Source organism: Mobula hypostoma, chromosome 5, assembly GCF_963921235.1.
Source record: "Mobula hypostoma chromosome 5, sMobHyp1.1, whole genome shotgun sequence".
Taxonomy (NCBI): domain Eukaryota; kingdom Metazoa; phylum Chordata; class Chondrichthyes; order Myliobatiformes; family Myliobatidae; genus Mobula; species Mobula hypostoma.
Window position 1 is genome coordinate 198,631,392 of NC_086101.1, and position 25,372 is coordinate 198,656,763.

The window sequence follows — 25,372 nt, forward strand, 5'->3', positions numbered from 1 at the left end:
GTGGATGTGGTGTACCTTGACTTTCAGAAGGCATTTGATAAGGTACCACATAGGAGATTGGTGGGTAAAATCAGAGCTCATGGCATTGGGGGAAGGATATTGACACGGATAGAAAACTGGTTGGCAGATAGAAAGCAAAGGGTAGCAGTGAATGGGTGTTTCTCGGAATGGCAGGTGGTGACTAGTGGGGTACCACAGGGCTCGGTATTGGGACCACAGCTGTTTACAATTTACGTCAATGATTTAGAGGAAGGCATTGTGAATAACATCAGCAAGTTTGCTGATGATACTAAGCTGGGGTGGCAGTGTGACATGTGATGAGAATGTTAGGAGAATTCAAGGTGAGTTGGATAGGCTGGGTGAGTGGGCAGAAACTTGGCAAATGGCATTTAATGTGAATAAGTGTGAGGTTATTCACTTTGGGAGCAAGAACAGGAAGGCAGATTATTATCTGAATGGTGTGGAGTTAGGCAAGGGAGAAATACAAAGAGATCTAGGAGTACTTGTTCATCAGTCTCTGAAGGTGAATGAGCAAGTGCAGCAGGCAGTGAAGAAGGCTAATGGAATGTTGGCCTTTATTACAAAGGGAATTGAGTACAAGAGCAAGGAAATCCTTTTGCATTTGTACAGGGCCCTGGTGAGACCACACCTGGAGTATTGTGTGCAGTTTTGGTCTCCAGGGTTAAGGAAGGACATCCTGGCTGTGGAGGAGGTGCAGCCTAGGTTCACTAGGTTAATTCCTGGGATGTCCGGACTGTCTTACGCAGAGAGGTTAGAGAGACTGGGCTTGTACACACTGGAATTAAGGAGATTGAGGGGGAATCTGATTGAGACATATAAGATTATTAAGGGAGTGGACAAGATAGAGGCAGGAAATATGTTCCAGATGCTGGGAGAGTCCAGTACCAGAGGGCATGGTTTAAGAATAAGGGGTAGGTCATTTAGGAGAGTTGAGGAGGAACTTCTTCTCCCAGAGAGTTGTGGAGGTGTGGAACGCGCTGCCTCAGAAGGCAGTGGAGGCCAATTCTCTGGATGCTTTCAAGAAGGAGCTAGATAGATATTAGTCCTGACGAAGGGTCTCGGCCTGAAACGTCGACTGCGCCTCTTCCTATAGATGCTGCTTGGCCTGCTGCGTTCACCAGCAACTTTGATGTATGTTGCTTGAATTTCCAGCATCTGCAGAATTCCTGTTGTTTAGATAGATATCTTATGGATAGGGGAATCAAGGGTTATGGGGACAAGGCAGGAACAGGGTATTGATAGTAGATGATCAGCCATGATCTCAGAATGGTGGTGCAGGCTTGAAGGGCCAAATGGTCTACTTCTGCACCTATTGTCTATTGTCTATTGTCATTTTCCAATGTTCTATAGATTCAGGATCAGTTCCTGTGGATTGGAGGGTGGCTAATGATGTCCCTCTCTTCAAGAAGGGAGGAAGAGAGAAAACAGGGAATTATAGACCGGTTAGCCTGACGTCGGTGGTGGGAAAGATGCTGGAGTCAATTATAAAAGATGAAATTACAACACACCTGGATAGTAGTAACAGGATTGGTCCGAGTCAGCATGGATTTACGAAGGGGAAATTGTGCTTGACTAATCTTCTGGAATTTTTTGAGGATGTAACTATGAAAATGGACAAGGGAGAGCCAGTGGATGTAGTGTACCTGGACTTTCAGAAAGCCTTTAATAAAGTCCCACATAGGAGATTAGTGGGCAAAATTAGGGCACATGGTATTGGGGGCAGAGTACTGACATGGATTGAAAATTGGCTGGCTGACAGAAAACAAAGAGTAGCGATTAACGGGTCCCTTTCGGAATGGCAGGCGGTGACCAGTGGGGTACCGCAGGGTTCAGTGCTGGGACCGCAGCTGTTTACAATATATACTAATGATTTAGATGAGGGAATTAAAAGTAACATTAGCAAATTTGCTGATGACACAAAGCTGGGTGGCAGTGTGAAATGTGAGGAGGATGTTATGAGAATGCAGGGTGACTTGGACAGGCTGGGTGAGTGGGCAGATGCACGGCAGATGCAGTTTAATGTGGATAAATGTGAGGTTATCCACTTTGGTGGTAAGAACAGGAAGGCAGATTATTATCTAAATGGAGTCAAGTTAGGAAAAGGGGAAGCACAACGAGATCTAGGTGTTCTTGTACATCAGTCACTGAAAGCAAGCATGCAAGTATAGCAGGCAGTGAAGAAAGCTCATGGCATGCTGGCCTTCATAACAAGGGGAATTGAGTATAAGAGCAAAGAGGTCCTTCTGCAGCTGTATAGGGCCCTGGTGAGACCACACCTGGAATACTGTGTGCAGTTTTGGTCTCCAAATTTGAGGAAGGACATTCTTACTACTGAGGGAGTGCAGCGTAGGTTCACAAGGTTAATTCCCGGGATGGTGGGACTGTCATATGTCAAAAGATTGGAGCGACTGGGCTTGTATACTCTGGAATTTAGAAGGCTGAAAGGGGATCTTATTGAAACATATAAGATTATTAAGGGATTGGACATGCAGGAGGCAGGAAGCATGTCCCCGCTGATGGGTGAGTCCAGAACCAGAGGCCACAGTTTAAGAATTAGGGGTAGGTCATTTAGAACGGAGTTGAGGAAAAAGTCTTTCACCCAGAGAGTGATGGATATATGGAATGCTCTGCCCCAGAAGGCTGTGGAGGCCAAGTCTCTGGATGCTTTCAAGGAAGAGATGGATAGAGCTCTTAAAGAAAGCAGAATCAAAGGTTATGGGGATAAGGCAGGAATGGGGTATTGATTGTGGATGATCAGCCATGATCACAGTGAATGGCGGTGCTGGCTCTAAGGGCCGAATGGCCTACTCCTGCATCTATTGTCTATAACACAGAAGCGATACGAGTGGAGAGAAGAGAAGAGCAGAGCAGACGAAGGGGGTGAGGGGAACATGTGTCTGGCTATGATATCTTGTCTCTTAGATATGTTTCCCTCCCTGCTGCCCTTGTCTGATCCCGAGATTCCAGCCACAGTCTTACCCAACACTTTTCTGCTCCTCTCAATGGCCGTCCGACGTGTCTGTTCAAATATGGCCTCCAGGTCAAAGGTCCTGGCTTTCTTTCCTGGGAAGAATACAATTGCTTTAAGAGTATGGAATTATCAAAGTTAACAACACAGCTTGTCAGGGCAACAGCTCAAACAAATGGCAGCTCTGAACAAAGCGTCACCCTCTGGCACCTTATCACTCCATTATCTAACCACAATAGCTCAATGACTTCATTCCAAATATTTTGTGTCTATATGGAAACATCAATATATATTTATCAGCAGTGCATCACTGTCCGATAGAAGAAGACCATCTTCTTGTTAAGGACCAAATGAGGCACTTGGGGAGTACAAGAAATGCAAGAGAAGACTTTAGAAGAAAATCAGGAAAGCAAAAAGAAGGCATGAGGTTACTCTGGCAGACATGGTTAAAAAGAATCCTAAGGGCTTCTGCAGATATATTAAGAGTAAAAGGATAGCAAGGGCCAAAATTGGTTCACTTGAGGATCAGTATGGTTATCTGTGTGTGGAGCCGAAAGAAATGGGGACGATCTTAAATGGATTTTTAGCATTTGTATTTATTCAGAAGATGGACACAGAGTCTATAGAAATGAGGCAAGACAGTAGTGAGGTCATAGACGATATAAGGATTACAGAAAAGGAGGAATTGTATTGAGCCAAATTAGGTCAGATGAGTTCCTAGAGACTGACAAGCTGTCCCTTAAGGCCTTGTGGGAGTCTAGTTCAGAAATTAGACAAGGGCCTTGGCAGAGGTATTTAAGACGTCCTTAGCAATGGGTGAGGTGTCGGAGGACAGGAGGACAGCTAATGCTGTGCCTCTGTTAAAGAAAGGCTCTAAGAATATGCAGGAAACTATAGGCTGGTGAGCCTGACATCAGTACTGGGTAAAGTCTGATTAGGGATAGTTAAAAACAAGAGAAAATCTGCAGATGCTGGAAATCCAAGCAACACACACAAAATGCTGGAGAATTTCAGCAGGCCAGGCAGCATCTATAGAAAAGAGTACAGTCAACGTTTCGGTCTGCCAAACAGTCCTCTTGCCACCCCACCATTGTTAGAGTTCTTCTTGCTCTCACCTTCCACCCCACCAGCAGCGGCGCCAGCACATAATTCTCCACAATTTCTGCCATCTACAATGGGATCCCACTACTAAGCACATCTTTCCCTCCCCCCACCTTCTGCTTTCCACATGGATCGCTCCCTACACGACTCCCTTGTCCATTTGTCCCTCCCCACTCCTTCCTGGTGATTATCCTTGCAGTTGGAACAAGTGCTATACCTGCCCCTACACCTCCTCCCTCACTACCATGCAGGGCCCCAAACAGACTTTCTAGGTGAGGTGACACTTCATCTGCGAGTCTGTTGGGGCCATATACTGTCCGATGCTCCCAGTGTGGCCTCCTATATATCATAGAAACATAGAAAACCTACAGCACAATACAGGAACACGAGGAATTCTGCAGATACTGGAAATTCAAGCAACACACATCAAAGTTGCTGGTGAACGCAGCAGGCCAGGCAGCATCTCTAGGAAGAGGTACAGTCGACATTTTGGGCCGAGACACTTCGTCAGGACTAACCGAAGGAAGAGCTAGGAAGGATACAGACCCTTCAACCCAAAAAGCTGTGCCGGACATTTCCTTATCTTCGAAATTACCTAGGGTTACCCATAGCCCTCTGCTTTTCTGAGCTCCATGCACCTGTCCAGGAGTCTCTTAAAGGACCCTATCGCATCCGCCTCCACCACCGTCGCCAGCAGCCCATTCCATGCACTCACCACTCTCTGCGTAGAAAACTTACCCCTGGCATCTCCTCTGTACCTACTTCCAAGCACCTTTAAACTGTGCCCTCTTGTGCTAGTGTTTCAGCCCTGGGAAAAAGCCTCTGACTATCCACACGATCAATGCCTCTCATCATCTTATACACCCGACGTAGATTGGGAGATTGCTTCACCAAGTGCATAAGCTACATCCTCCAGAAAAAGCAGCATCTCCCATTATAATTCCACTTCCAATTCTCATTCCAATATGCCAATCCATGGCCTTCTCTACCGTCACGTTTTAGGCCACACTCAGGTTGGAAGAACACCATCTTATATTCCATGAAGGTAGTTTCCAAAATGACGGCATGAACATCTATTTCTTGAACTTCTGGTTATGCTCCCACCCCTTCACCATTCTCCACCCCCTTTTCCCTCTTTCAGCTTATCTCCTTGTCCACCCATCGCCTCCCTCTGGCGCCTCTCCCTGCTTTTCTTTCTTCCATGGCCTTCTGTCCTCTTCCATCGGAATCCCCCTTCTCCAGCCCTGTAGCTCTTTCACCAATCAACTTCCCAGCCCTTTACTTCATCACTCCCCCCTCAGGTTTCACCTGTCACCTTGTGTTTCTCTCCCCCCTCCCCCCATTTTTAAATCTACTCCTCAGCTTTTTTTCTTCAGTCCTGCTGAAGAGTGTTGGCCTGAAACGTTGACTGTACTTTTTTCCATAGATGATGCCTAACCTGCTGAGTTCCTCCAGCATTTTGTGTGTATTGTTAGGGATAGTTAACATGCCTTTGAGTGCAGTAGGTCACGTCTAATCAAACTTAAGAAATTTTTGAGATTACCAAAATGTTGAAGAAGGAAAGTATGGATTTTAGCAAGACTTTGACAAAATCCTGCATGGAAGGTTGGTCAAGAAGGTTCAGTTGTTTGGCATTCAGGATGAGGTAGTAAACTGGATTTGACAGTGGTTTCATAGGAGAAGCTAGATAGTTGTAGTAGATGGTTGCCTCTCTAACTGAAGGCCTGTGACTAGTGGTGTGCTGCAGGGATCGTTGCTGGGTCCATTGATGTTCGTCATCTAAAACAATGATCTGGATGATAATGTGGTAATGGATCAGCAAATTTGAGGATGATACCCAGATTGGGGACGTAATGGGCATCGAGGAAGGCTATCAAAGAGGCAGGGGACTTGACCTGCTGGACAAATGGGCTGAAAATGGCAGCTGGAATTTAATTCAGACAAGTGTGAAGTGTTGTAAATTGAGGGGGCAAACTTGGGTAGGACTCGCGCAGTGAGCACTAGGGCACTGAATTATTCTGGTAGAACAGAGGGTTCTGGGAGCATGGATTCATAATTCATTGAAAATAGCTTCACAGGTTAATAGGGTCATAAAGAAAGCTTTTGGCACATTGACCTTCATCAATCAAAATATTGAGTACAGGAATTGGGATGTTATTTTGAAGTACTGTAAGACATTAGTGGGGCCTAATTTGGAGTATTGTGTGAAGTTCTGGTCAGCTCCCTACAAAAATGGTATCAATGAGATTGAAAGAGTACAGAGAAAATTCACAGAGATGTTACTGGAACTTGAAGACCTGAGTTATAGGGAAAGGTTGAATAGATTAGGACTTTATTCACTGGCGCACAGGAGAATGAAGGCAGATTTGTGAGAGGTATACATGGGTTAAGGGTGAAAGGTGAAACATTTAAGTGGAACCTGAGGAGAAACTTCTTCACTCAGAGGGTGCTGAGAGTGTGGAACAAGCTTCCAGTGGAAGTGGTTGATGCAGGTTCAATTGTAATATTAAGTCTGGATAAGTGCATATACGGCATGGCTATGATCCAGGTAGGACCAGTCAGAATAGCAGGTTGGCACCAACTAGATGGGCTGAAGGCCCTGATTCTGCGTTGCAGTGTTCCACAATTCCACGTCATTAGAGAAAATATCATTTGAAGTTCTTGCTGTTTCTAGCAATCATAATCTTGAATCAACTCAAAACCAGAACAGTTCAGCACAGGGCCTTTGGTCCACAATGTTGTATCAAACTAATTAAACTAGTTATTAAATGCCTAACTAAAGAAATCCCTTCTGCCTACACAATGTTGATATTCCTCCATTCTCTGCATGTTTACGGATCTAAGAGCCCTTAAAAACCCCTGGCAGTGCATTTCAATGACACACTGTGCCTTCTGTGTAAAAAACAATCATTCCTCACACATCTCCTTTGAACCGACCCCTTTTCACCTTTAATGAATGCCCTTTCGCCTTGGATATTTCAACACTGGGGAAAAGATACTGGCTCTCTACTCCTCCTATGCCTCTCAGAATTTTATGATCTTCCTTCAGGTATTGCCCTCAAGTCTTTACGGATATTTAAGGCCGAGATTGATGGATTTTGATTGGTCAGGGGATAAAGGAGGAGATTGGGGCTGTGAGGGAAATGGATCAGCCATGATCTCTGGCAAAGATGTGATTGGTAGGTGGGAAGTCTTCAAAGGAGAAATTTTGAGAGTGCAGAATTTGTATGTTCCTGTCAGGATTAAAGGCGAAGTGAATAGGAATCCCTTGGTTCTCAAGGGATATTGCAACTCTGATAAAGAAGAAGAGGGAGTTGTATGACATGTATAGGAAGCAGGGAGTAAATAAGGTGCTTGAGGAGTATAAGAAGTGCAAGAAAATACTTAAGTAAGAAATCAAGAGGGCTAAAAGAAGACATGAGGTTGCCTTGGCAGTCAAAGTGAAGGATAATCCAAAGAGCTTTTACAGGTATATTAAGAGCAAAAGGATTGTAAGGGATAAAATTGGTCCTCTTGAAGATCAGAGTGGTCGACAATGTGCGGAACCAAAGGAAATGGGGGAGATCTTAAATAGGTTTTTTGCGTCTGTATTTACTAAGGAAACTGGCATGAAGTCTATGGAATTAAGGGAAACAAGTAGCCGGAGGATTGGAGAGTGGCTCATGTTGTTCCATTGTTTAAAAAAGTATCAAAAAGTAATCCGGGAAATGATAGGCCAGTAAGTTTAACGTCGGTAGTAGGTAAGTTATTGGAGGGAGTACTAGGAGACAGAACCTACAAGCATTTGGATAGATAGGGACTTATTAGGGAGAGTCAACATGGCTTTCTGTGGTAGGTCATTTTTGACCAATCTATTGGAGTTTTTCGAGGAGGTTACCAAGAAAGTGGATGAAGGGAAGGCAGTGGATATTGTCTACGTGGACTTCAGTAAGGCCTTTGACAAGGTCCCGCATGGGAGGTTAGTTAGGAAAATTCAGTCACTAGGTATACATGGAGAGGTGGTAAATTGGATTAGACATTAGCTCAATGGAAGAAGCCAAAGAGTAGTAGTAGAGAATTGCTTCTCCGAGTGGAGGCCTGTGATTAGTGGTGTGCCACAGGGATCACTGCTGGGTCCATTGTTATTTGTCATCTATATCAATGATCTGGATGATAATGTGGTAAATTGGATCAGCAAATTTGCTGATGATACAAAGATTGGAGGTGTAGTAGACAGTGAGGAAGGTTTTCAGAGCCTGCAGAGGGACTTGGACCAGCTGGAAAAAATGGGCTGAAAAATGGCAGATGGAGTTTAATACAGACAAGTGTGAGGTATTGCACTTTGGAAGGACAAACCAAGGTAGAACATACAGGGTTAATGGTAAGGCACTGAGGAGTGCAGTGGAACAGAGGGATCTGAGAATACAGATACAAAATTCCCTAAAAGTGGCGTCACAGGTAGATAGGGTCGTAAAGAGAGCTTTTGGTACATTGGCTTTTATTAATCAAAGTATTGAGTACAAGAGCTGGAATGTTATGATGAGGCTGTATAAGGCATTGGTGAGGCCGAATCTGGAGTATCGTGTTCAGTTTTGGTCACCAAATTACAGGAAGGATATAAATAAGGTTGAAAGAGTGCAGAGAAGGTTTACAAGGATGTTGCCAGGACTTGAGAAACTCAGTTACAGAGAAAGGTTGAATAGGTTAGGACTTTATCCCCTGGAGCGTAGAAGAATGAGGGGAGATTTGATAGAGGTATATAAAATTATGATGGGTATAGATAGAGTGAATGCAAGCAGGCTTTTTCCACTGAGGCAAGGGGAGAAAAAAACCAGAGGACATGGGTTAAGGGTGAGGGGGGAAAGTTTAAAGGGAACATTAGGGGGGGCTTCTTCACACAGAGAGTGGTGGGAGTACGGAATGAGCTGCCAGACGAGGTGGTAAATGCTGGTTCTTTTTTAACATTGAAGAATGAATTGGACAGATACATGGATGGGAGGTGTATGGAGGGATATGGTCCGTGTGCAGGTCAGTGGGACTAGGCAGAAAATGGTTCGGCACAGCCAAGAAGGGCCAAAAGGCCTGTTTCTGTGCTGTGGTTTCTATGATTATGATGAAATGGTGGAGCAGACTCGATGAGCTAAATAGCCTAACTCCGCTCCTATATTCATGTTCTAATTTTCATCTCATCTAATAAAGCATCAATTCAAGATAAGGAGTAAGAAGGGATCTGAGGGGGATATTTTTCACTCTGATACCTCCTTTTACTTGGCCTTGCACAGAACCCTATGAAAAAGCACCAGGCCGTTGTCTCCTGAACCCCTGGTTCCCCTCCTCCATCCCTTCTCCCTCCTCTCCTCTCCAATTCTTTCTTCGTCAGCCCTTTATCTCTTTCACGTACCATCCTCAAGATTCTTATTTCTTCCCCGTCCCACATCCACCTACCTTTCCGCTCACCTGGTCTCAACTATCACCTGCCTGTTTGTAATCATTCCCCCCCCCCCCAACTTCTTACTCTGGCTGTTGCCCTCTTCTTTTCCAGTCCTGATGAAAGGTCTCGGCCCAAAACATTGACTGTTTATTCCCCTCCGTAGATGCTGCCTGACCTGCTGAGTTCCTCCAGTATGGCTTGTACTTGCCTCGACATTGAAGTTTAGGGAAGGTAGAACTAACATGGGTGCTCTCCACAGGTCAGTATGGACACAGTGGGCCCAATGACCTGCTCTCATGCTGCTTTATGCCATGATGATGAGTTGTGCAGTAGGTAATGATGCTGCTTAATTGCTCCAGGGCAATTCATCAAAACCAGTTCTGATGAAGGATCCTGGACCTGGGAAAGACTGAACATTGAACAATACAGCAAGGAAACAGGCACTTTGATCCAATTGGTCCATGCCAAACATGATGCCAATTTAAACCAATCCCATCTGCCTGCAATAGAGTGTACTTCTCCACTCCTGCCCGTTCCCGTGTCTAAGACAATGCTACCATGTCTGCTTCCACTACCTCCCCAAGCACCTACCACTCTCTGTAGAAACATGTTTCTTGCAAATGTCCTTTAAACTTTTCCCCTTCCACTTTCAACCTATTGATGCTAAGAAAAGGATTCAATCCATCTTGCCTGTATCTCAGAATGCTATGTACTTATATCTGCTCTTAATCCTTCCCACTCCAGGGACAACAGACAGAGTTTCTCCTCGTAAATGAACCATTCTGGAGAATTTCCTCTCCAGCGCCAACACATCCTTCCTTTCATGTGGTGATCAGAGCTGCTCACAGTATTTCAGCTCAGGCCTGATCAACATCTTGCAAAGCTGAAGCATAAACTCATTGCTTTTATATTCAATACCACAAAGCCTCACTAATCACATCATTTATCTGTCACCTTCATCAATCCATGAGCTTGTACTCTGAGATACCTCCATTCCTCAATACTCCCAAGACACAAAGAAGTGAAATCCAAGCCTCATTAGAGCTCCCAAATGTATCACCTCACTTCACAGTCACGATGCAAGGTCTTAATACAGAACATCAGCTGCCCTTTTTACTATAACTAGGGGACGCCCTAGTTTTCTACATCAAGAAATTAAGCGAGTTGGTAAGTAACACCTGAGGAAAGTAAGTGTAATAATTACAAAGGGGATGAATACGTTTTCACCCTCACAATTTTGGTTTTTAATTTTTTGTAAATTGTTGACAGGTTTTGGAATTTTTCTTTTGAATTGACATGATGCACAATGTTTTGTAGATTAGCTCAAAAAATCCTGCTTCAATATATATAAAGTTTAGAAAATGAGACAGTAAAATGTGAAAATCGTTGTGGGAGCTGTTTTTGTTGGTTACAGTAACTTACCAAACCCTGAGAAACCCATCACGGCCCCGATATCTGGGTCGCCCATTTCGATCTCAGCTGATAATCTGACAAAAGCAAAAGAATTTTAATTTTAAAAAAATGAAACACTGAGCCCAGACACCTGGGCGTGAAACTACACCTCACATACATCTTTCTTCCACATCCATCCTCCAACAACCAATACCTCATCCACATAATCAACCTTTTCCCCCAATGCCCAACCCACACTCTCAAGATAGCCCTTCCTCCCTCCTCTCCAATCCCTTCCCAAATCAGCTGAACACAGCACAACTCTCACCCAAACCCATGGCCAATGAAGGCTACAAGTGTGATGGACAGTTCTAGGGCACGTAGCTTTGGTGACATAAGTTCACTCCCAATTTTGGGTGCCACGTGTGTCAAATTTGCACTAAGAGGGTACAGGTTTTCCCAGGTTACTCGTTTCCTCTGACTGCCCAAAGGTGTTGACATGTAGGTGAGCCAACTGCAGCAAATATCCGCAGCGAAGGTGGGAAAAAGGAGAATCAGGGTGGGTGGGAGAAGGGGCTCACCAGTACATTCAGAGAATTAGATTATAGCAAAGTAAGTGGGCGAACAGGATTGCACGGAGAACCAAGCAAACCTGTTGGGGCAAATAGCCTCCTTCTATTGGTGGTGTTCCTATGTTTCCTCTGTGACCGACACAGGATCTTCTTGAGTGACCTGATTTCCTCCCACATCCCGAAGACGAGTGGACTTTGTAGGTTAACTGACCACTGTTGTTGGTGAGGGGTAAACTCTGGAAGGAGTTAATAAGTGTGAAGTATGGGGTTAATGTAGGATTAATGTAAATAAGTGGTTGACCTTTTTCAATGTTGCATCTCTCAGTGACTATGTATCACAAATAATTAGAAAATATGATATGAATAAAAATGGAAAAATGACAAATTCTGAGGGACCTTGGCAGAGTTGGTGTGGAGATGGTGTTTCCTCTCATGGAAGAATCTAGAAATAGCAGTCAAAGTTTTGAACTAAATAGTCATTTATTAGAAAAGTGAGATGAAATATTTTCCGTCAGGGGATTGCTAGTCTTTGCAATCTTCTTCCTCAAAGAGAAGTGGATAAAGTCTTGGAATGTCTTAAAGATATAGACAGATAGATTCTTGTTAAGAAAGGAGGTAAAATGTTACTAAAGGTAACTATTAATATTGAGTTAACACAAGAATTAGATCAGCCATGATCTTACCAAATGGTGGGGTACATTTGAAGCTCCCCTTCTTATTTCTCATTCCTCACTCAACCATCCGCCTTCCCTTGAGCTCAGGATTCACCAACCCCCCCCCCCCCCCACCATCTCATCAGAGACCCTCCGGAATCTCCTTCCCTGCCTGAACCTGGAATGGTACAAGGCCATCAAACAAGACCCTCAGCCCACCATGTCACACAGGTCATGATAATAACCCAAACCCCTCCTCCCTGTAACCTCTCCCATGACCCAAACCCCCTCCCTGTAACCTGGAATGATAGTCAAACACCACAAGACAAGGCCCACAGCCCACTACATCCACATTTGCCATGAAGTTCCCATCTACTCACTTGGTGAACAGCTTACAATGCCCTGACAGTTCAGGCACTCACCTAAATACTTCCTAAATATTATGATAGTACCTTCCTCCTCAATCTTCTCAGCATCTCCACTCAATTCCCTGATCCCCAGATCATTTGGCACCCATTGCCAAAATTTCCTTCCCACTTTCTCCTTACTTCAGATTACTTCCTCCCTGCCCTGGTATTTTCTCCTCCCACTCTTACTCTCTACTAATCCCAAAATCTCCTTTTCTCTCACAGCCTGGCTCTGTTCCTCTTCTCTCTTCTGATGTCAAACTGATCATTTATGGGATGGGTGAGGGTTGCGGAGGAGATTCTCCAGCATCTTGCCTGTTTTAAACATTTTAGTTATAAAGTTAAAATGGAAAGGCTGGAGGGTAACGTTACCAGGGGCACTACAGCACCGGAACAGGCTCTTCGGCCCATTTAGTGCATACCAGAAGGAACCTTTCCCCGAACACAAGTTAGAAAGGTCGAGAGGCTGGAGGTTTACAGAGGACCCACGGGGTTATTGGAACCAGTGAGTAGGGACTGTTGGGGACAGAGACCCTCACAAGACAAGAGAGGAGTCCAAACTTGGATGTGATGGGCAGCACAAACGTAGTAGGTCGAGGGGCCTGTTCGTGTGCTGTAAGATTCTACATTTTCTCCCTCCCTCCAATCCTGGGCATCTACTCTCCCCGCACTCTCAGTGAGGTCCAGTCCGCCGCCCCGTTTCTCATTTCCCACTTCCCACCTCACGTTTTACCTCTTCCGATGTTTTCCGCAAAATTCAGATCACAGACGAGGAGTTCACGCAACGGACAAGAGGAAACCTGTGAAGCAGAACTCCCGGCGCTACCGCCAACTCTCGGCCGAGAAGACCAAACTGCGGTCACCGGCAGGCGCAGGGCTTTGAATTCGACTGTTACCACATCAACTTATATGGGAAAGAAATGAAACAATGAAAAATATTTCACTATAGTCAACTTTGATCCAGCCTCTAATGTAGAAAGAATTTTTCATAAACTAGATTTGCAGGGGGAGGGGAACCAGAGTGTTAGAGCAGATAGTGAGATGGAGGAGGATAAAGGTCATGCGAGAACTGCAAGTATAGTGCATGAAGTAAAGCCATATCGAACATATAAAGAGGCTTTGAGGAAAGAGAAACAGAATAAACGGTGTAAAGGTAGTATGGTAGAAGGGCTAAAGTGCATGTTTTTTTTATTTCAAAATATACTTTATTCAAAAATAAATATATACAATAAACCATTCAATAACTTTTCATCCTTTACATACGTTTCCATTATACACAGTACATATCCGTATTTATAGCCACCCACGTGGCACTTCAGTAGTTCAGCTTACCATATCATTGTTGAGGGGTATACTCCCCGCCCTCCGACCCCTCCCACTCCCACGGGTGGAGAAACCTATACTGTGGTCCTTCCCCACCGGGCCCTTGCGGTGGCTGCACCAAGTTTCAGTGCGTCCCTCAGCACGTACTCCTGCAGCCGAGAATGTGCCAGTCGGTAGCATTCTCCCACGGACATCTCCATGTGCTGGTAGATCGTCAAGTTTCGGGCCGACCAAAGAGCGTCTTTCACCGAGTTGATGATCTGCCAGCAGCACCGGACGTTGGTCTCCGTGTGTGTCCCCGGGAACAGCCCGTAGATCAGAGAGTCCTCTGTTACGCAGCTGCTGGGGATAAACCGTGACACTAGCCCGTCCATCCTCCTCCACACCCTCTTTGCGAACTGGCAGTGTGCAAAGAGGTGGTTCACAGACTCCTCCTCACTGCAGTCCTCCCGTGGGCAGTGGGGTGCGGAGTCGACGTTCCGGGCGTACAGGAGGGCTCTGACTGGGAGGGCCCCTCTCACTGCCAGCCAGGTGAGGTCTTGGTGCCTGTTGGTTAGATCTGGCGATGAGGCATTTTGCCAGATGAACTGGACAGTCTGCTCAGGGAACCACCCCACTGTGTCCATCACGTCCTTCTCCTGCAGTGCCTGCAGGACACTACGTGCCGACCACTGCCTGACGGCCCTGTGGTCAAAGGCGTTCTCCTGGAAGAACTTTGCTACGTAGGACAGGTATGCCGGCAACGACCAGCTGACTGGGGCGTTGCGCGGGAGTGGGGCCAGACCCATCCTTCGTAGCCAGGGCGACAAGTAGAACCTGGGCACATAGTGGTACTTGGTGCCCACATACCTGGGCTCTACACACAACCTGATGCAGCCACATACGAAGCTGGCCATCAGGGTGAGGGCGACATTGGGGACATTCTTGCCCCCGTTGTCCAGGGACTTGTGCATGGCGGTCCGTCTCACCCGCTCCATCTTGGATCCCCAGACGAATCTGAAGGCAGCCCGAGTGATTTCCGAGCTGTAGGAGCGGGGGATGGGCCAGACCTGCGCCAAGTACAGCAGCCCTGAGAGCACCTCACACCTGATGACCAGGTTCTTGCCCATTATCGACAGGGAGCGCCCTCCCCACAGTCCCAGTTTCTGTTTCACCTTGGCAGTCCGCTCCTGCCAGTTCTTGTTGCACGCCTCCGCCCCTCCGAACCAGATCACCAACACCTTCACGTGGTCAGACCTGATGGTGAAGGGGACGCTGGATCAGTCGGGCCAGTTGCCGAAGAGCATGGCTTCGCTCTTCGTGCGGTTGACCCTGGCCCCCGACGCTAGCTCGAACTGTTCGCAGGTGCCAATCAACCTGCGAACTGACCTCGGATCAGAGCAGAAGACGGTGACGTCGTCCACGTACAGGGAGGTTTTCACTTGGGTCCCTCCACTGCCTGGCAGCGTCACCCCTCTTATGCCCTCATCCCTCCTGATGGCTTCCGCAAAGGGTTCTATGCAGCAGACAAACAAGACGGGGAGAGGGGACAGCCCTGCCTGACTCCAGACCTGATGGGGAAGCTGTCTGTTTCCCACCCGTTAACCTGGACTGCACTACGGATGTCTGTGTAGAGCAGTCTGATCCAATTCCGGATTCCCTCCCCAAATCCCATTTTGGAGAGCACGTCCGCCATGTACGTGTGCGATATCCTGTCGAAGGCTTTCTCCTGGTCCAAGCTGACCAGGCAGGCGTCCACCCCCCTGTCCTGCACGTAGGCGGTGGTGTCCCTCAGCAGCGCGAGGCTGTCTGAGATCTTCCTGCCTGGTACAGCACAGGTTTGGTCTGGGTGAATCACCTGTCCCAGAGCAGACTTGACCCTGTTGGCGATAGCCTTGGACAGGATCTTGTAGTCCACATTCAGGAGAGAGATGGGTCTCCAATTTCTAATGTCCTCCCTTTCCCCCTTCTGCTTGTAGATGAGGGTGATGATGCCCTTCCTCATGGTCTCAGACATACTGCCAGCCAGAAGCATAGCGTTGTACACTTCCAGCAGGTCTGGGCCCATCCAGTTCCACAGAGCCGAGTACAACTCAGCCGGTAAGCCGTCGCTTCCGGGAGTCTTACCCGACCCAAAGGAACGGATGGAGCCTGTCAGCTCGTCCAGGGTCAGTGGCTGATCCAGACTCTCCCGCTTGCCGTCGTCTAAGAGTGCATGTACTTCAATGCAAGAAGCATCATGAACAAAGGTGATGAACTGAGACAACAGGAATTCTGCAGATGCTGGAAATTCAAGCAACACACATCAAAGTTGCTGGTGAATGCAGCAGGCCAGGCAGCATCTCTAGGAAGAGGTACAGTCGACGTTTCAGGCCGAGACCCTTCGTCAGGACTAACTGAAGGAAGAGTTAGTAAGAGATTTGAAAGTGGGAAGGGGAGGGGGAGATCCAAAAAGATAGGAGAAGACAGGAGGGGGAGGGATGGAGCCAAGAGCTGGACAGGTGATTGGCAAAAGGAATACGAGAGGATCATGGGACAGGAGGTCCGGGAAGAAAGACAAGGGGGGGGAACCCAGAGGATGGGCAAGGGGTATATTCAGAGGGAGAAAAAGGAGAGTGAGAGAAAGAATGTGTGTATAAAAATAAATAACAGATGGGGTACGAGGGGGAGGTGGGGCATTAGCGGAAGTTAGAGAAGTCAATGTTCATGCCATCAGGTTGGAGGCTACCCAGACGGAATATAAGGTGTTGTTCCTCCAACCTGAGTGTGGCTTCACCTTTACAGTAGAGGAGGCCGTGGATAGACATGTCAGAATGGGAATGGGATGTGGAATTAAAATGTGTGGCCACTGGGAGATCCTGCTTTCTCTGGCGGACAGAGCGTAGGTGTTCAGCAAAGCGGTCTCCCAGTCTGCGTCGGGTCTCGCCAATATATAGAAGGCCACATCGGGAGCACCGGACACAGTATATCACCCCAGCCGACTCACAGGTAAAGTGTCGCCTCACCTGGAAGGACTATTTGGGGCCCTGAATGGTGGTAAGGGAGGAAGTGTAAGGGCATGTGTAGCACTTGTTCCGCTTACAAGGATAAGTGCCAGGAGGGAGATCAGTGGGGAGGGATGGGGGGGGACAAATGGACAAGGGAGTCGCGTAGGGAGCGATCCCTGCGGAAAGCAGAGAGAAGGGGGGAGGGAAAGATGTGCTCAGTGGTGGGATCCTGTTGGAGGTGGCGGAAGTTACGGAGAATAATATGTTGGATCCGGAGGCTGGTGGGGTGGTAGGTGAGGACCAGGGGAACCCTATTCCTAGTGGGGTGGCGGGAGGATGGAGTGAGAGCAGATGCACGTGAAATGGGGGAGATGCGTTTGAGAGTGGAGTTGATAGTGGAGGAAGGGAACCCCCTTTCTTTAAAAAAGGAGGACATCTCCCTCGTCCTAGAATGAAAAGCCTCATCCTGAGAGCAGATGCGGCGGAGATGGAGGAATTGCAAGAAGGGGATGGCGTTTTTGCAAGAGACAGGGTGAGAAGAGGAATAGTCCAGATAGCTGTGAGAGTCAGTAGGCTTATAGTAGACATCAGTGGATAAGCTGTCTCCAGAGACAGAGACAGAAAGATCTAGAAAGGGGAGGGAGGTGTCAGAAATGGACCAGGTAAACTTGAGGGCAGGGTGAAAGTTGGAGGCAAAGTTAATAAAGTCAACAAGCTCAGCATGCGTGCAGGAAGCAGCGCCAATGCAGTCGTAGAGGGGAACTTAATCAGTTCCCCTCTACCACCACTGTGCTCCATCTAGCGGAATTAGTCCTTACTCTTAATAATTTCTCCTTTGGCTCCTCCCACTTCCTCCAAACGAAAGGTGTAGCTATGGGCACCCATATGGGTCCTAGCTATGCCTGCCTTTTTGTTGGCTTTGTGGAACAATCTATGTTCCATACCTATTCTGGTATCTGTCCGCAAACAACAGGAATTCTGCAGATGTGGAAATTCAAGCAACACACATCAAAGTTGCTGGTGAACGCAGCAGGCCAGGCAGCATCTGTAGGAAGAGGTGCAGTCGACGTTTCAGGCCGAGACCCTTCGTCAGGACTGCACCTCTTCCTGCAGATGCGGCCTGGCCTGCTGCGTTCACCAGCAACTTTGATGTGTGTTGCTGGTATCTGTCCCCCACTTTTCCTTCGCTACATCGACGACTGCATTGGCTGAAGGCTATGGTTACCTTATAAGGTAACTGGAGAATGCACCCTAACAGGTGTATGTAACAAGTGAGGATGATGTTCTGGAGCATGTTGGGAGAGGAGGTGTTGGAGTTGTTAAAATACATTAGGACGGATAAGTCCCCGGGCCCTGACGGAATATTTCCCAAGTTGCTCCATGAGGCGAGGGAAGAGATTGCTGAGCCTCTAGCTAGGATCTTTATGTCCTCGTTATCCACAGGAATGGTACCGGAGGATTGGAGGGAGGCAAATGTTGTCCCCTTGTTCAAAAAAGGTAGTCGGGATAGTCCGGGTAATTATAGACCAGTGAGCCTTAAGTCTGTGGTGGGAAAGCTGTTGGCAAAGATTCTTAGAGATAGGATCTATGGGCATTTAGAGAATCATGGTCTGATCAGGGACAGTCAGCATGGCTTTGTGAAGGGCAGATCGTGTCTAACAAGCCTGATAGAGTTCTTTGAGGAGCTGACCAGGCATATAGATGAGGGTAGTGCAGTGGATGTGATCTACATGGATTTTAGTAAGGCACTTGACAAGGTTCCACATGGTAGGCTTATTCAGAAAGTCAGAAGGCATGGGATCCAGGGAAGTTTGGCCAGGTGGATTCAGAATTGGCTTGCCTGCAGAGGGTGGTGGTGGAGGGAGTACATCCAGATTGGAGGATTGTGACTAGTGGTGTCGCACAAGGATCTGTTCTGGGACCTCTACTTTTCGTGATTTTTATTAACGACCTGGATGTGGGGGTAGAAGAGTGTGTTGGCAAGTTTGCAGACGACACAAAGGTTGGTGGTGTTGTGGATAGTGTAGAGGACTGTCAAAGATTGCAGAGAGACATTGATAGGATGCAGAAGCGGCTGAGAAGTGGCAGATGGAGTTCAACCCGGAGAAGTGTGAGGTTGTACACTTTGGAAGAACAAACTCCAAGGCAGAGTACAAAGTAAGTGGCAGGATACTTGGTAGTGTGGAGGAGCAGAGGGATCTCGGGGTACATGTTCACAGATCCCTGAAAGTTGCCTCATGGGTAGATAGGGTAGTTAAGAAAGCTTATGGGGTGTTAGCTTTCATAAGTCGAGGGATAGAGTTTAAGAGTTGCGACGTAATGATGCAGCTCTATAAAACTCTGGTTAGGCCACACTTGGAGTACTGTGTCCAGTTCTGGTCACCTCACTGTAAGAAGGATGTGGAAGCATTGGAAAGGGTACAGAGGAGATTTACCAGGATGCTGCCTGGTTTAGAAAGTATGCATAATGATCAGAGATTAAGGGAGCTAGGGCTTTACTCTTTGGAGAGAAGGAGGATAAGAGGAGACATGATAGAGGTATACAAGATATTAAGAGGAATAGATAGAGTGGATAGCCAGCGCCTCTTCCCCAGGACACCACTGCTCAATACAAGAGGACATGGCTTTAAGGTAAGGGGTGGGAAGTTCAAGGGGGATATTAGAGGAAGGTTTTTTACTCAGGGAGTGGTTGGTCCGTGGAATGCACTGCCTGAGTCAGTGGTGGAGGCAGATACACCTGTGAAGTTTAAGAGATTACTAGACAGGTATATGAAGGAATTTAAAGTGGAGGGTTATATGGGAGGCAGGGTTTAAGGGTCGGCACAACATTGTGGGTCGAAGGGCCTGTACTGTGCTGTACTGTTCTACCTATGTTCTATAAATTGTCAACACATTTATTTTTATTAAGTGACCCTTGTAAATGTTGGTGTTTCATTGCAATCTTCCACTGCAAAAGTCCCTCAAGCCAGGAAATTTTGAACACTGGCAAAAGTGGGAGAGTGAGAAGATTGCAGAGCTGGGGCAGGGGGGGAATGGTGAAGGTGTTCGGACAAAGCAAGTTCCTATATTTGGGTGATGATGAAGGAAATGAGCCTATTTTTCCAAATCAAGATGATCGGGGTGGTGGGGTGTTGGTGGTGGGATACCTGCTGATGAGGGTGTTCCCAGGGGAAATGAGAAATAGATTAAAAATTACTATTTTTTGATTGAATCACAATAGAACATAGTAACAGCTACAGCGTGGAAGGTTATCAGAGATTCCCATAGAATATACAATGCACTGCATAGTCCAGGCCCTCAGTCCACAATGTTATGCCAAACCATATAAACCTACTCCACATTCAATCTAAACCTTCCCTCCTGCACAGTCCATAACCCTGTGTCTTTCTATAGCCATGTGTCTATTTAAGAGTACAGTTCGTATTAGCATCTACCACCACCTCAGGCAGTGTATTCCTTGTTATATTTTGCACAGAAGTTATTCTCAAAGTACATGTATGTTACCATATACAACCCTGAAATTCATTTTTGTGGGCCATAATCAATAAATCCAAAAACCATGACAGAATCAATGAAAGACCACACCAACAGGGCAGACAACCACTGTGTAAAAGACAACAAACTATGCATATAGAAAGAAAAAATAAACAAGAAAAAATAATTAATAAATAAATAATAGAGAACTTGAGATGAAGAGTCCTTGAAAGTGAATCCATAGGTTATTGGAACAGTTCAGGGATGAGGCAAGTAAAGTTGAGTGAAGTTATCCCCTCTGGTTCGAAAGCCTGATGGTTGAGGGTAATAACTGTTCTTGAACCTGGTGATGTGAGTTCTATGGCTCCTGTCCCTTCTTCCTGATGGCAGCAGTGAGAAGAGAGCATTACATAGGTGGTGGGGGTCCCTAATGATGGATGCTGCTTTCCTGCGACAACGCTCCATGGCGTAGAGGGCTTTAGCTGTGATGGACTGAGCACATCCACTATTTTTGTAGGATTTTCCATTCAAGGGCATTGGTGCTTCCATACCAGACTGTGATGCAGCCAGTCAACACACTCTCCACAACACATTGTTACGTGACCACGGTTTCGTTTACTGTGTCACTTTAAAAAGCCTGGATGAGGCGGGACTATGACGTCAGTATGACAAGCTGTGACAGACCTCTGAGACTTTCGGAAAGAAGGAGCAAGAGAGAGAGAATGTGGAAGCTTTGGACTGCAAGCTGCTGGCAGGAGCTTGCTGCAGCAATGGGTAAAGTCTGATACTTTCCCATGCCCTGAGAAATGGGTTGATCAGCAGCACCCAGTGCAGAGTGGACTTGTGACTGTCACTTCATATGATCCACACGTGGATTTTGTTGGAGTACCCTGTGGCGACCACCTTTGTTAACCCTTACATGGTTTTGGGTATGTAATGTGGTAACCACTTGTGCTAAGGAATATTCCATGACTGTCACCTTGTGATATTTCTACATGGATTTCGGGACGACTCGACGGACAAGGTCTTCGGCAACTGTTACTTTGTTTTCCCAGCGTGGAACCTGTGGAATTCTTTGTGATCGCCTCCTCTCTGCATTTTACAAGTTTCTCCCCTCACATTCTGTGGGCTACTGGACCTTTCTAGTTTGCCAACTTAAGACTTTAAGAACTGTTCCTAAGCTTGACAGTTTGGGAGCTACAACGCTTAGCACTGTTAACTTCTGTTTAGAAGAGTTGTTTGTTTAACTTTTTATATTTCTGAGTAGATACTAATAAATATAGTGGTTTTAACATTGAAACTTGACTCAGTTTGTGGTCTATTACTGCTGGTACATAACAACATCTACAGAGGTTTGTCGAAGTTTTAAATGTCATGCCGAATTTTTGCTAACTTCTGAGAAAGTAGAGGCGCTGCCATGCTTTGTTTGTTATCGCACTTATGTGCTGGGCCTGGGACAGGTCCTCTGAAACGATTACACCAAGGAAGTTGTTAACTCGCTCCTCTTCTGATACCCCAATGAAGTCTGGTAATGCCTCCCCCCATTCCCATTTCCCTCTCTCATGTTATCTCCTTATCTGCCTATCACCTCCCTCTGGTTTTCCTCCCCCTTTTCTTCTCCTTCTGTTCTTTCCTATCACTTTGTGTTTCTTCCTCCCCTCCACCCACAGTCTAACTCTGACTCCTCATCTGTTTTTTCTCTCAAGACCTGATGAAGGGTCTTGGCCTGAAACATTGACTGTACGCTTTTCCATAGATGCTGTCTGGCCTGCTGAGTTCCTCCACCATTTTGTGTGTGTTGCTTGGATTTCCAGCATCCGCAAACTTTTTCTTGTTTTTAAAAAAATGGTGGATACAGCCCAGTCCATCAGAGGCAAAAGTCTCTCCATCATTGACCACATCTACAAGGAACACTCATCATCAAGGACCCCCAACATCCAGGCAATGCTGTCTTCTCACTACGACCATCGGGCAGGAGATACAAGAGTGTTCCATCCCATAAGACATAGGAGCAGAATTAGGCCATTCAGCCCATCAAGTCTATTCCACCATTCCATCATGACTGATCCCAGATCCCACTCAACCCCATACACCTGCCTTCTTGCCATGCCTTTTGATGCCCTGACCCATCAGGAAACAATCAAGTTCCGCCTTAAGTATACGCATGGACTTGGCCTCCACAGCAGTCTGTGGAAGGGCATTCCACAGATTCCTCACTCTGTGACTAAAAAACTTCCTCCTCACCTCTGTTCTAAAGGGTCGTCCCTCAATTTTGAGGCTCTTCCCTCTCGTTCTCGATACCCCCACTAGAGGAAACATCCTCTTCACATCCTCCCTATCTAGTCCTTTCAACATTTGGTAGGTTTCAATGAGATTCCACCACATTTTTCCAAATTCCGGTGAGTACAGGCCCAAAGCAGCCAAAGTTTCCTCATATGTTAACCCCTTCATTTCCCAGAATCATCCTCGTGAACCTCCTCTGGACTCTCTCCAGTGACAACAAATCCTTTCTGAGATATGGGGCCCAAAACTGTTGACAAAACTCCAAGGGAGGCCTGACTAGTGTTTTATAAAGGCTCAGCAATATCTCTTTGCTTTTATATTCTATTCCCCTTGAAATAAATCCCAACATTGCATTTGCCTTCTTTACCACAGACTCAACCTGTAAATTTACCTTCTGGGAGTCTTGCAGGACTCCTCTGTCCTTCTGCACCTCTAATGTTTGAACCTTTTCTCCATTTAGGTATTAGTTTACACCATTGTTCCTTTTACCAAAATGTATTATCATACATTTCCCAACACTGTATTCCATCTGCCACTTTTTTGCCCATTTTCCAATTTGTCTAAGACCTGCTACAATTGCATTGGTTCCTCAGCACTACCTACCCTTCCACCTATTTTCGTATCATCCACAAACTTTGCCACAAAGCCATCAATTCCATTATCTAAATCATTGACAATCAATGTGAAAAGTAGCAGTCCCAATACAGACCCCTGAGGAATGCCACTAGTTAATTAATTAAGCACTATAAAAAGAGAGCCAAAAGAGAAAACAATAGTGAGTTTTACATAGGTTCATTGACCATATAACCATATATCAATTACAGCATGGAAACAGGCCATCTTGGCCCTTCGAGTCCGTGTCGAACTCTTACTCTCAGCTAGTCCCACCGACCTGCACTCAGCCCATAACCCTCCATTCCTTTCCTGTCCATATATCTATCCAATTTAACTTTAAATGACAATATCAAACCTGCCTCAACCACTTCTGCTGGAAGCTCGTTCCACACAGCTACCACTCTCCGAGTAAAGAAGTTTCCTCTCATGTTACCCCTAAACTTTTGCCCTTTAACACTCAACTCGTGTCCTCTTGTTTGAATCTCCCCCACTCTCAATGGAAAAAGCCTGTCCATGTCAACTTTATCTATCCCCCTCATAATTTTAAATACCTCTATTAAGTCCCCCCTCAACCTTCTACGCTACAAAGAATAAAGACCTAACTTGTTCAACCTTTCTCTGTAACTTAGGAGATGAAACCCAGGCAACATTTTAGTAAATGTCCTCTGTACTCTCTCAATTTTATTGACATCTTTCCTATAATTCGGTGACCAGAATTGTACACAATACTCCAAATTTGGCCTTACCAATGCCTTATACAATTTCAACATTACATCCCAACTCCTATACTCAATGCTCTGATTAATAAAGGCCAGCATACCAAAAGCTTTCTTCACCACCCTATCCACATCAGATTCCACCTTCAGGGAACTATGCACCATTATCCCTAGATCCCTCTGTTCTACAACATTCTTCAATGCCCTACCATTTACCATGTATGTCCTATTTTGATTAGTGCTACCAAAATGTAGCACCTCACACTTATCAGCATTAAACTCCATCTGCCATCTTTCAGCCGTCTCTTCTAACTGGCCTAAATCTCTCTGCAAGCTTTGAAAACCTACTTCATTATCCACAACACCTCCTATCTTAGTATCATCTGCATGTTGTTCGTCCATCGTTGGCGTCGATGAAGACCTCGACACCATACTAGCGCGTGATTTGGATTTAAGTGAGGGAGAGTTGCGCAGCGTCAGCCTCACTCTCGCTTCCCAATTCCCATCTGGATCCAGTGGCAAGACAGAGTCTAGACGGCTGGAGATGGGACTAGGCGCAGCGGATGACCAGGACGTCTTCTGTAATACTTACTAATCCAATGTACCACACCATCATCCAGATCATTAATATATATGACAAACAACATTGGACCGAGTACAGATCCCTGAGGCACACCGCTACACACCGTCCTCCAATCTGACACACAGTTTTCTACCACTACTCTCTGACATCTCCCATCCAACCACTGGTGAATCCATTTTACTACTTCGATATTAATGCCTAATGATTGAACCTTCCTAACTAACCTTCCACGTGGAACCTTGTCAAAGGTTCATATAAACAACATCCACCGCTTTACCTTAGTCAACTTTCCTAGTAACCTCATCAAAAAATTCAATAAGATTTGTCAAACATGACCTTTCACACACAAATCCATGTTGACTGTTCCTAATCAGACCCTGTCTATCCAGATAATTATATAAACCATCTCTAAGAATACTTTCCATCAATTTACCCACCACTGACGTCAAACTTACAGGCCGATAATTGCCAGGTTTACTCTTAGAACCCTTTTTAAACAATGGAACCACATGAGCAATACGCCAATCCTCTGGCACCATCCCTGTTTCTAATGACACGACAAATTTCTGTCAGAGCCCCTGCTATTTCCACACTAACTTCCCTCAAGGTCCTAGGGAATATCTTGTCTGGACCTGGAGACTTATCCACTTTTATATTCCTTAAAAGCGCCAGTACTTCCTCTTCTTTAATCGTCATACTTTCCATAACTACCCTTCTTGTTTCCTTTACCTTACACTTTATCCTTCTCCTTAGTGAATACCAAAGAAAAGAAGTTGTTCAGAATCTTCCCCTTCTCTTTTGGCTCCACACATAGCCGTCCACTCTGATTCTCTAAGGGATCAATTTTATCCCTCACTATCCTTTTGCTATCAATATAACTGTAGAAAC

General features: G+C 46.0%; 1 protein-coding gene across 5 annotated transcripts in view; it reads right to left on the reverse strand.

Annotated features, from left to right (window-relative positions):
- LOC134347280 (WD repeat-containing protein 70) overlaps window positions 1-25,372 on the reverse strand; it is a 211,642-nt gene that overhangs the window by 180,223 nt on the left and 6,047 nt on the right. Inside the window, exons 1-3 of one of the 5 annotated variants that reach the window (XM_063049679.1) lie at window positions 13,258-13,355; window positions 10,923-10,987; window positions 3,001-3,084 (exon numbers count right to left, since the gene is read on the reverse strand). In XM_063049679.1, the coding sequence (XP_062905749.1) occupies window positions 3,001-3,084; window positions 10,923-10,968 (130 nt within the window). In that variant the 5' untranslated portion in view covers window positions 10,969-10,987; window positions 13,258-13,355. The other 4 variants (XM_063049681.1, XM_063049680.1, XM_063049682.1 and 1 more) reach the window with 4 other exon arrangements.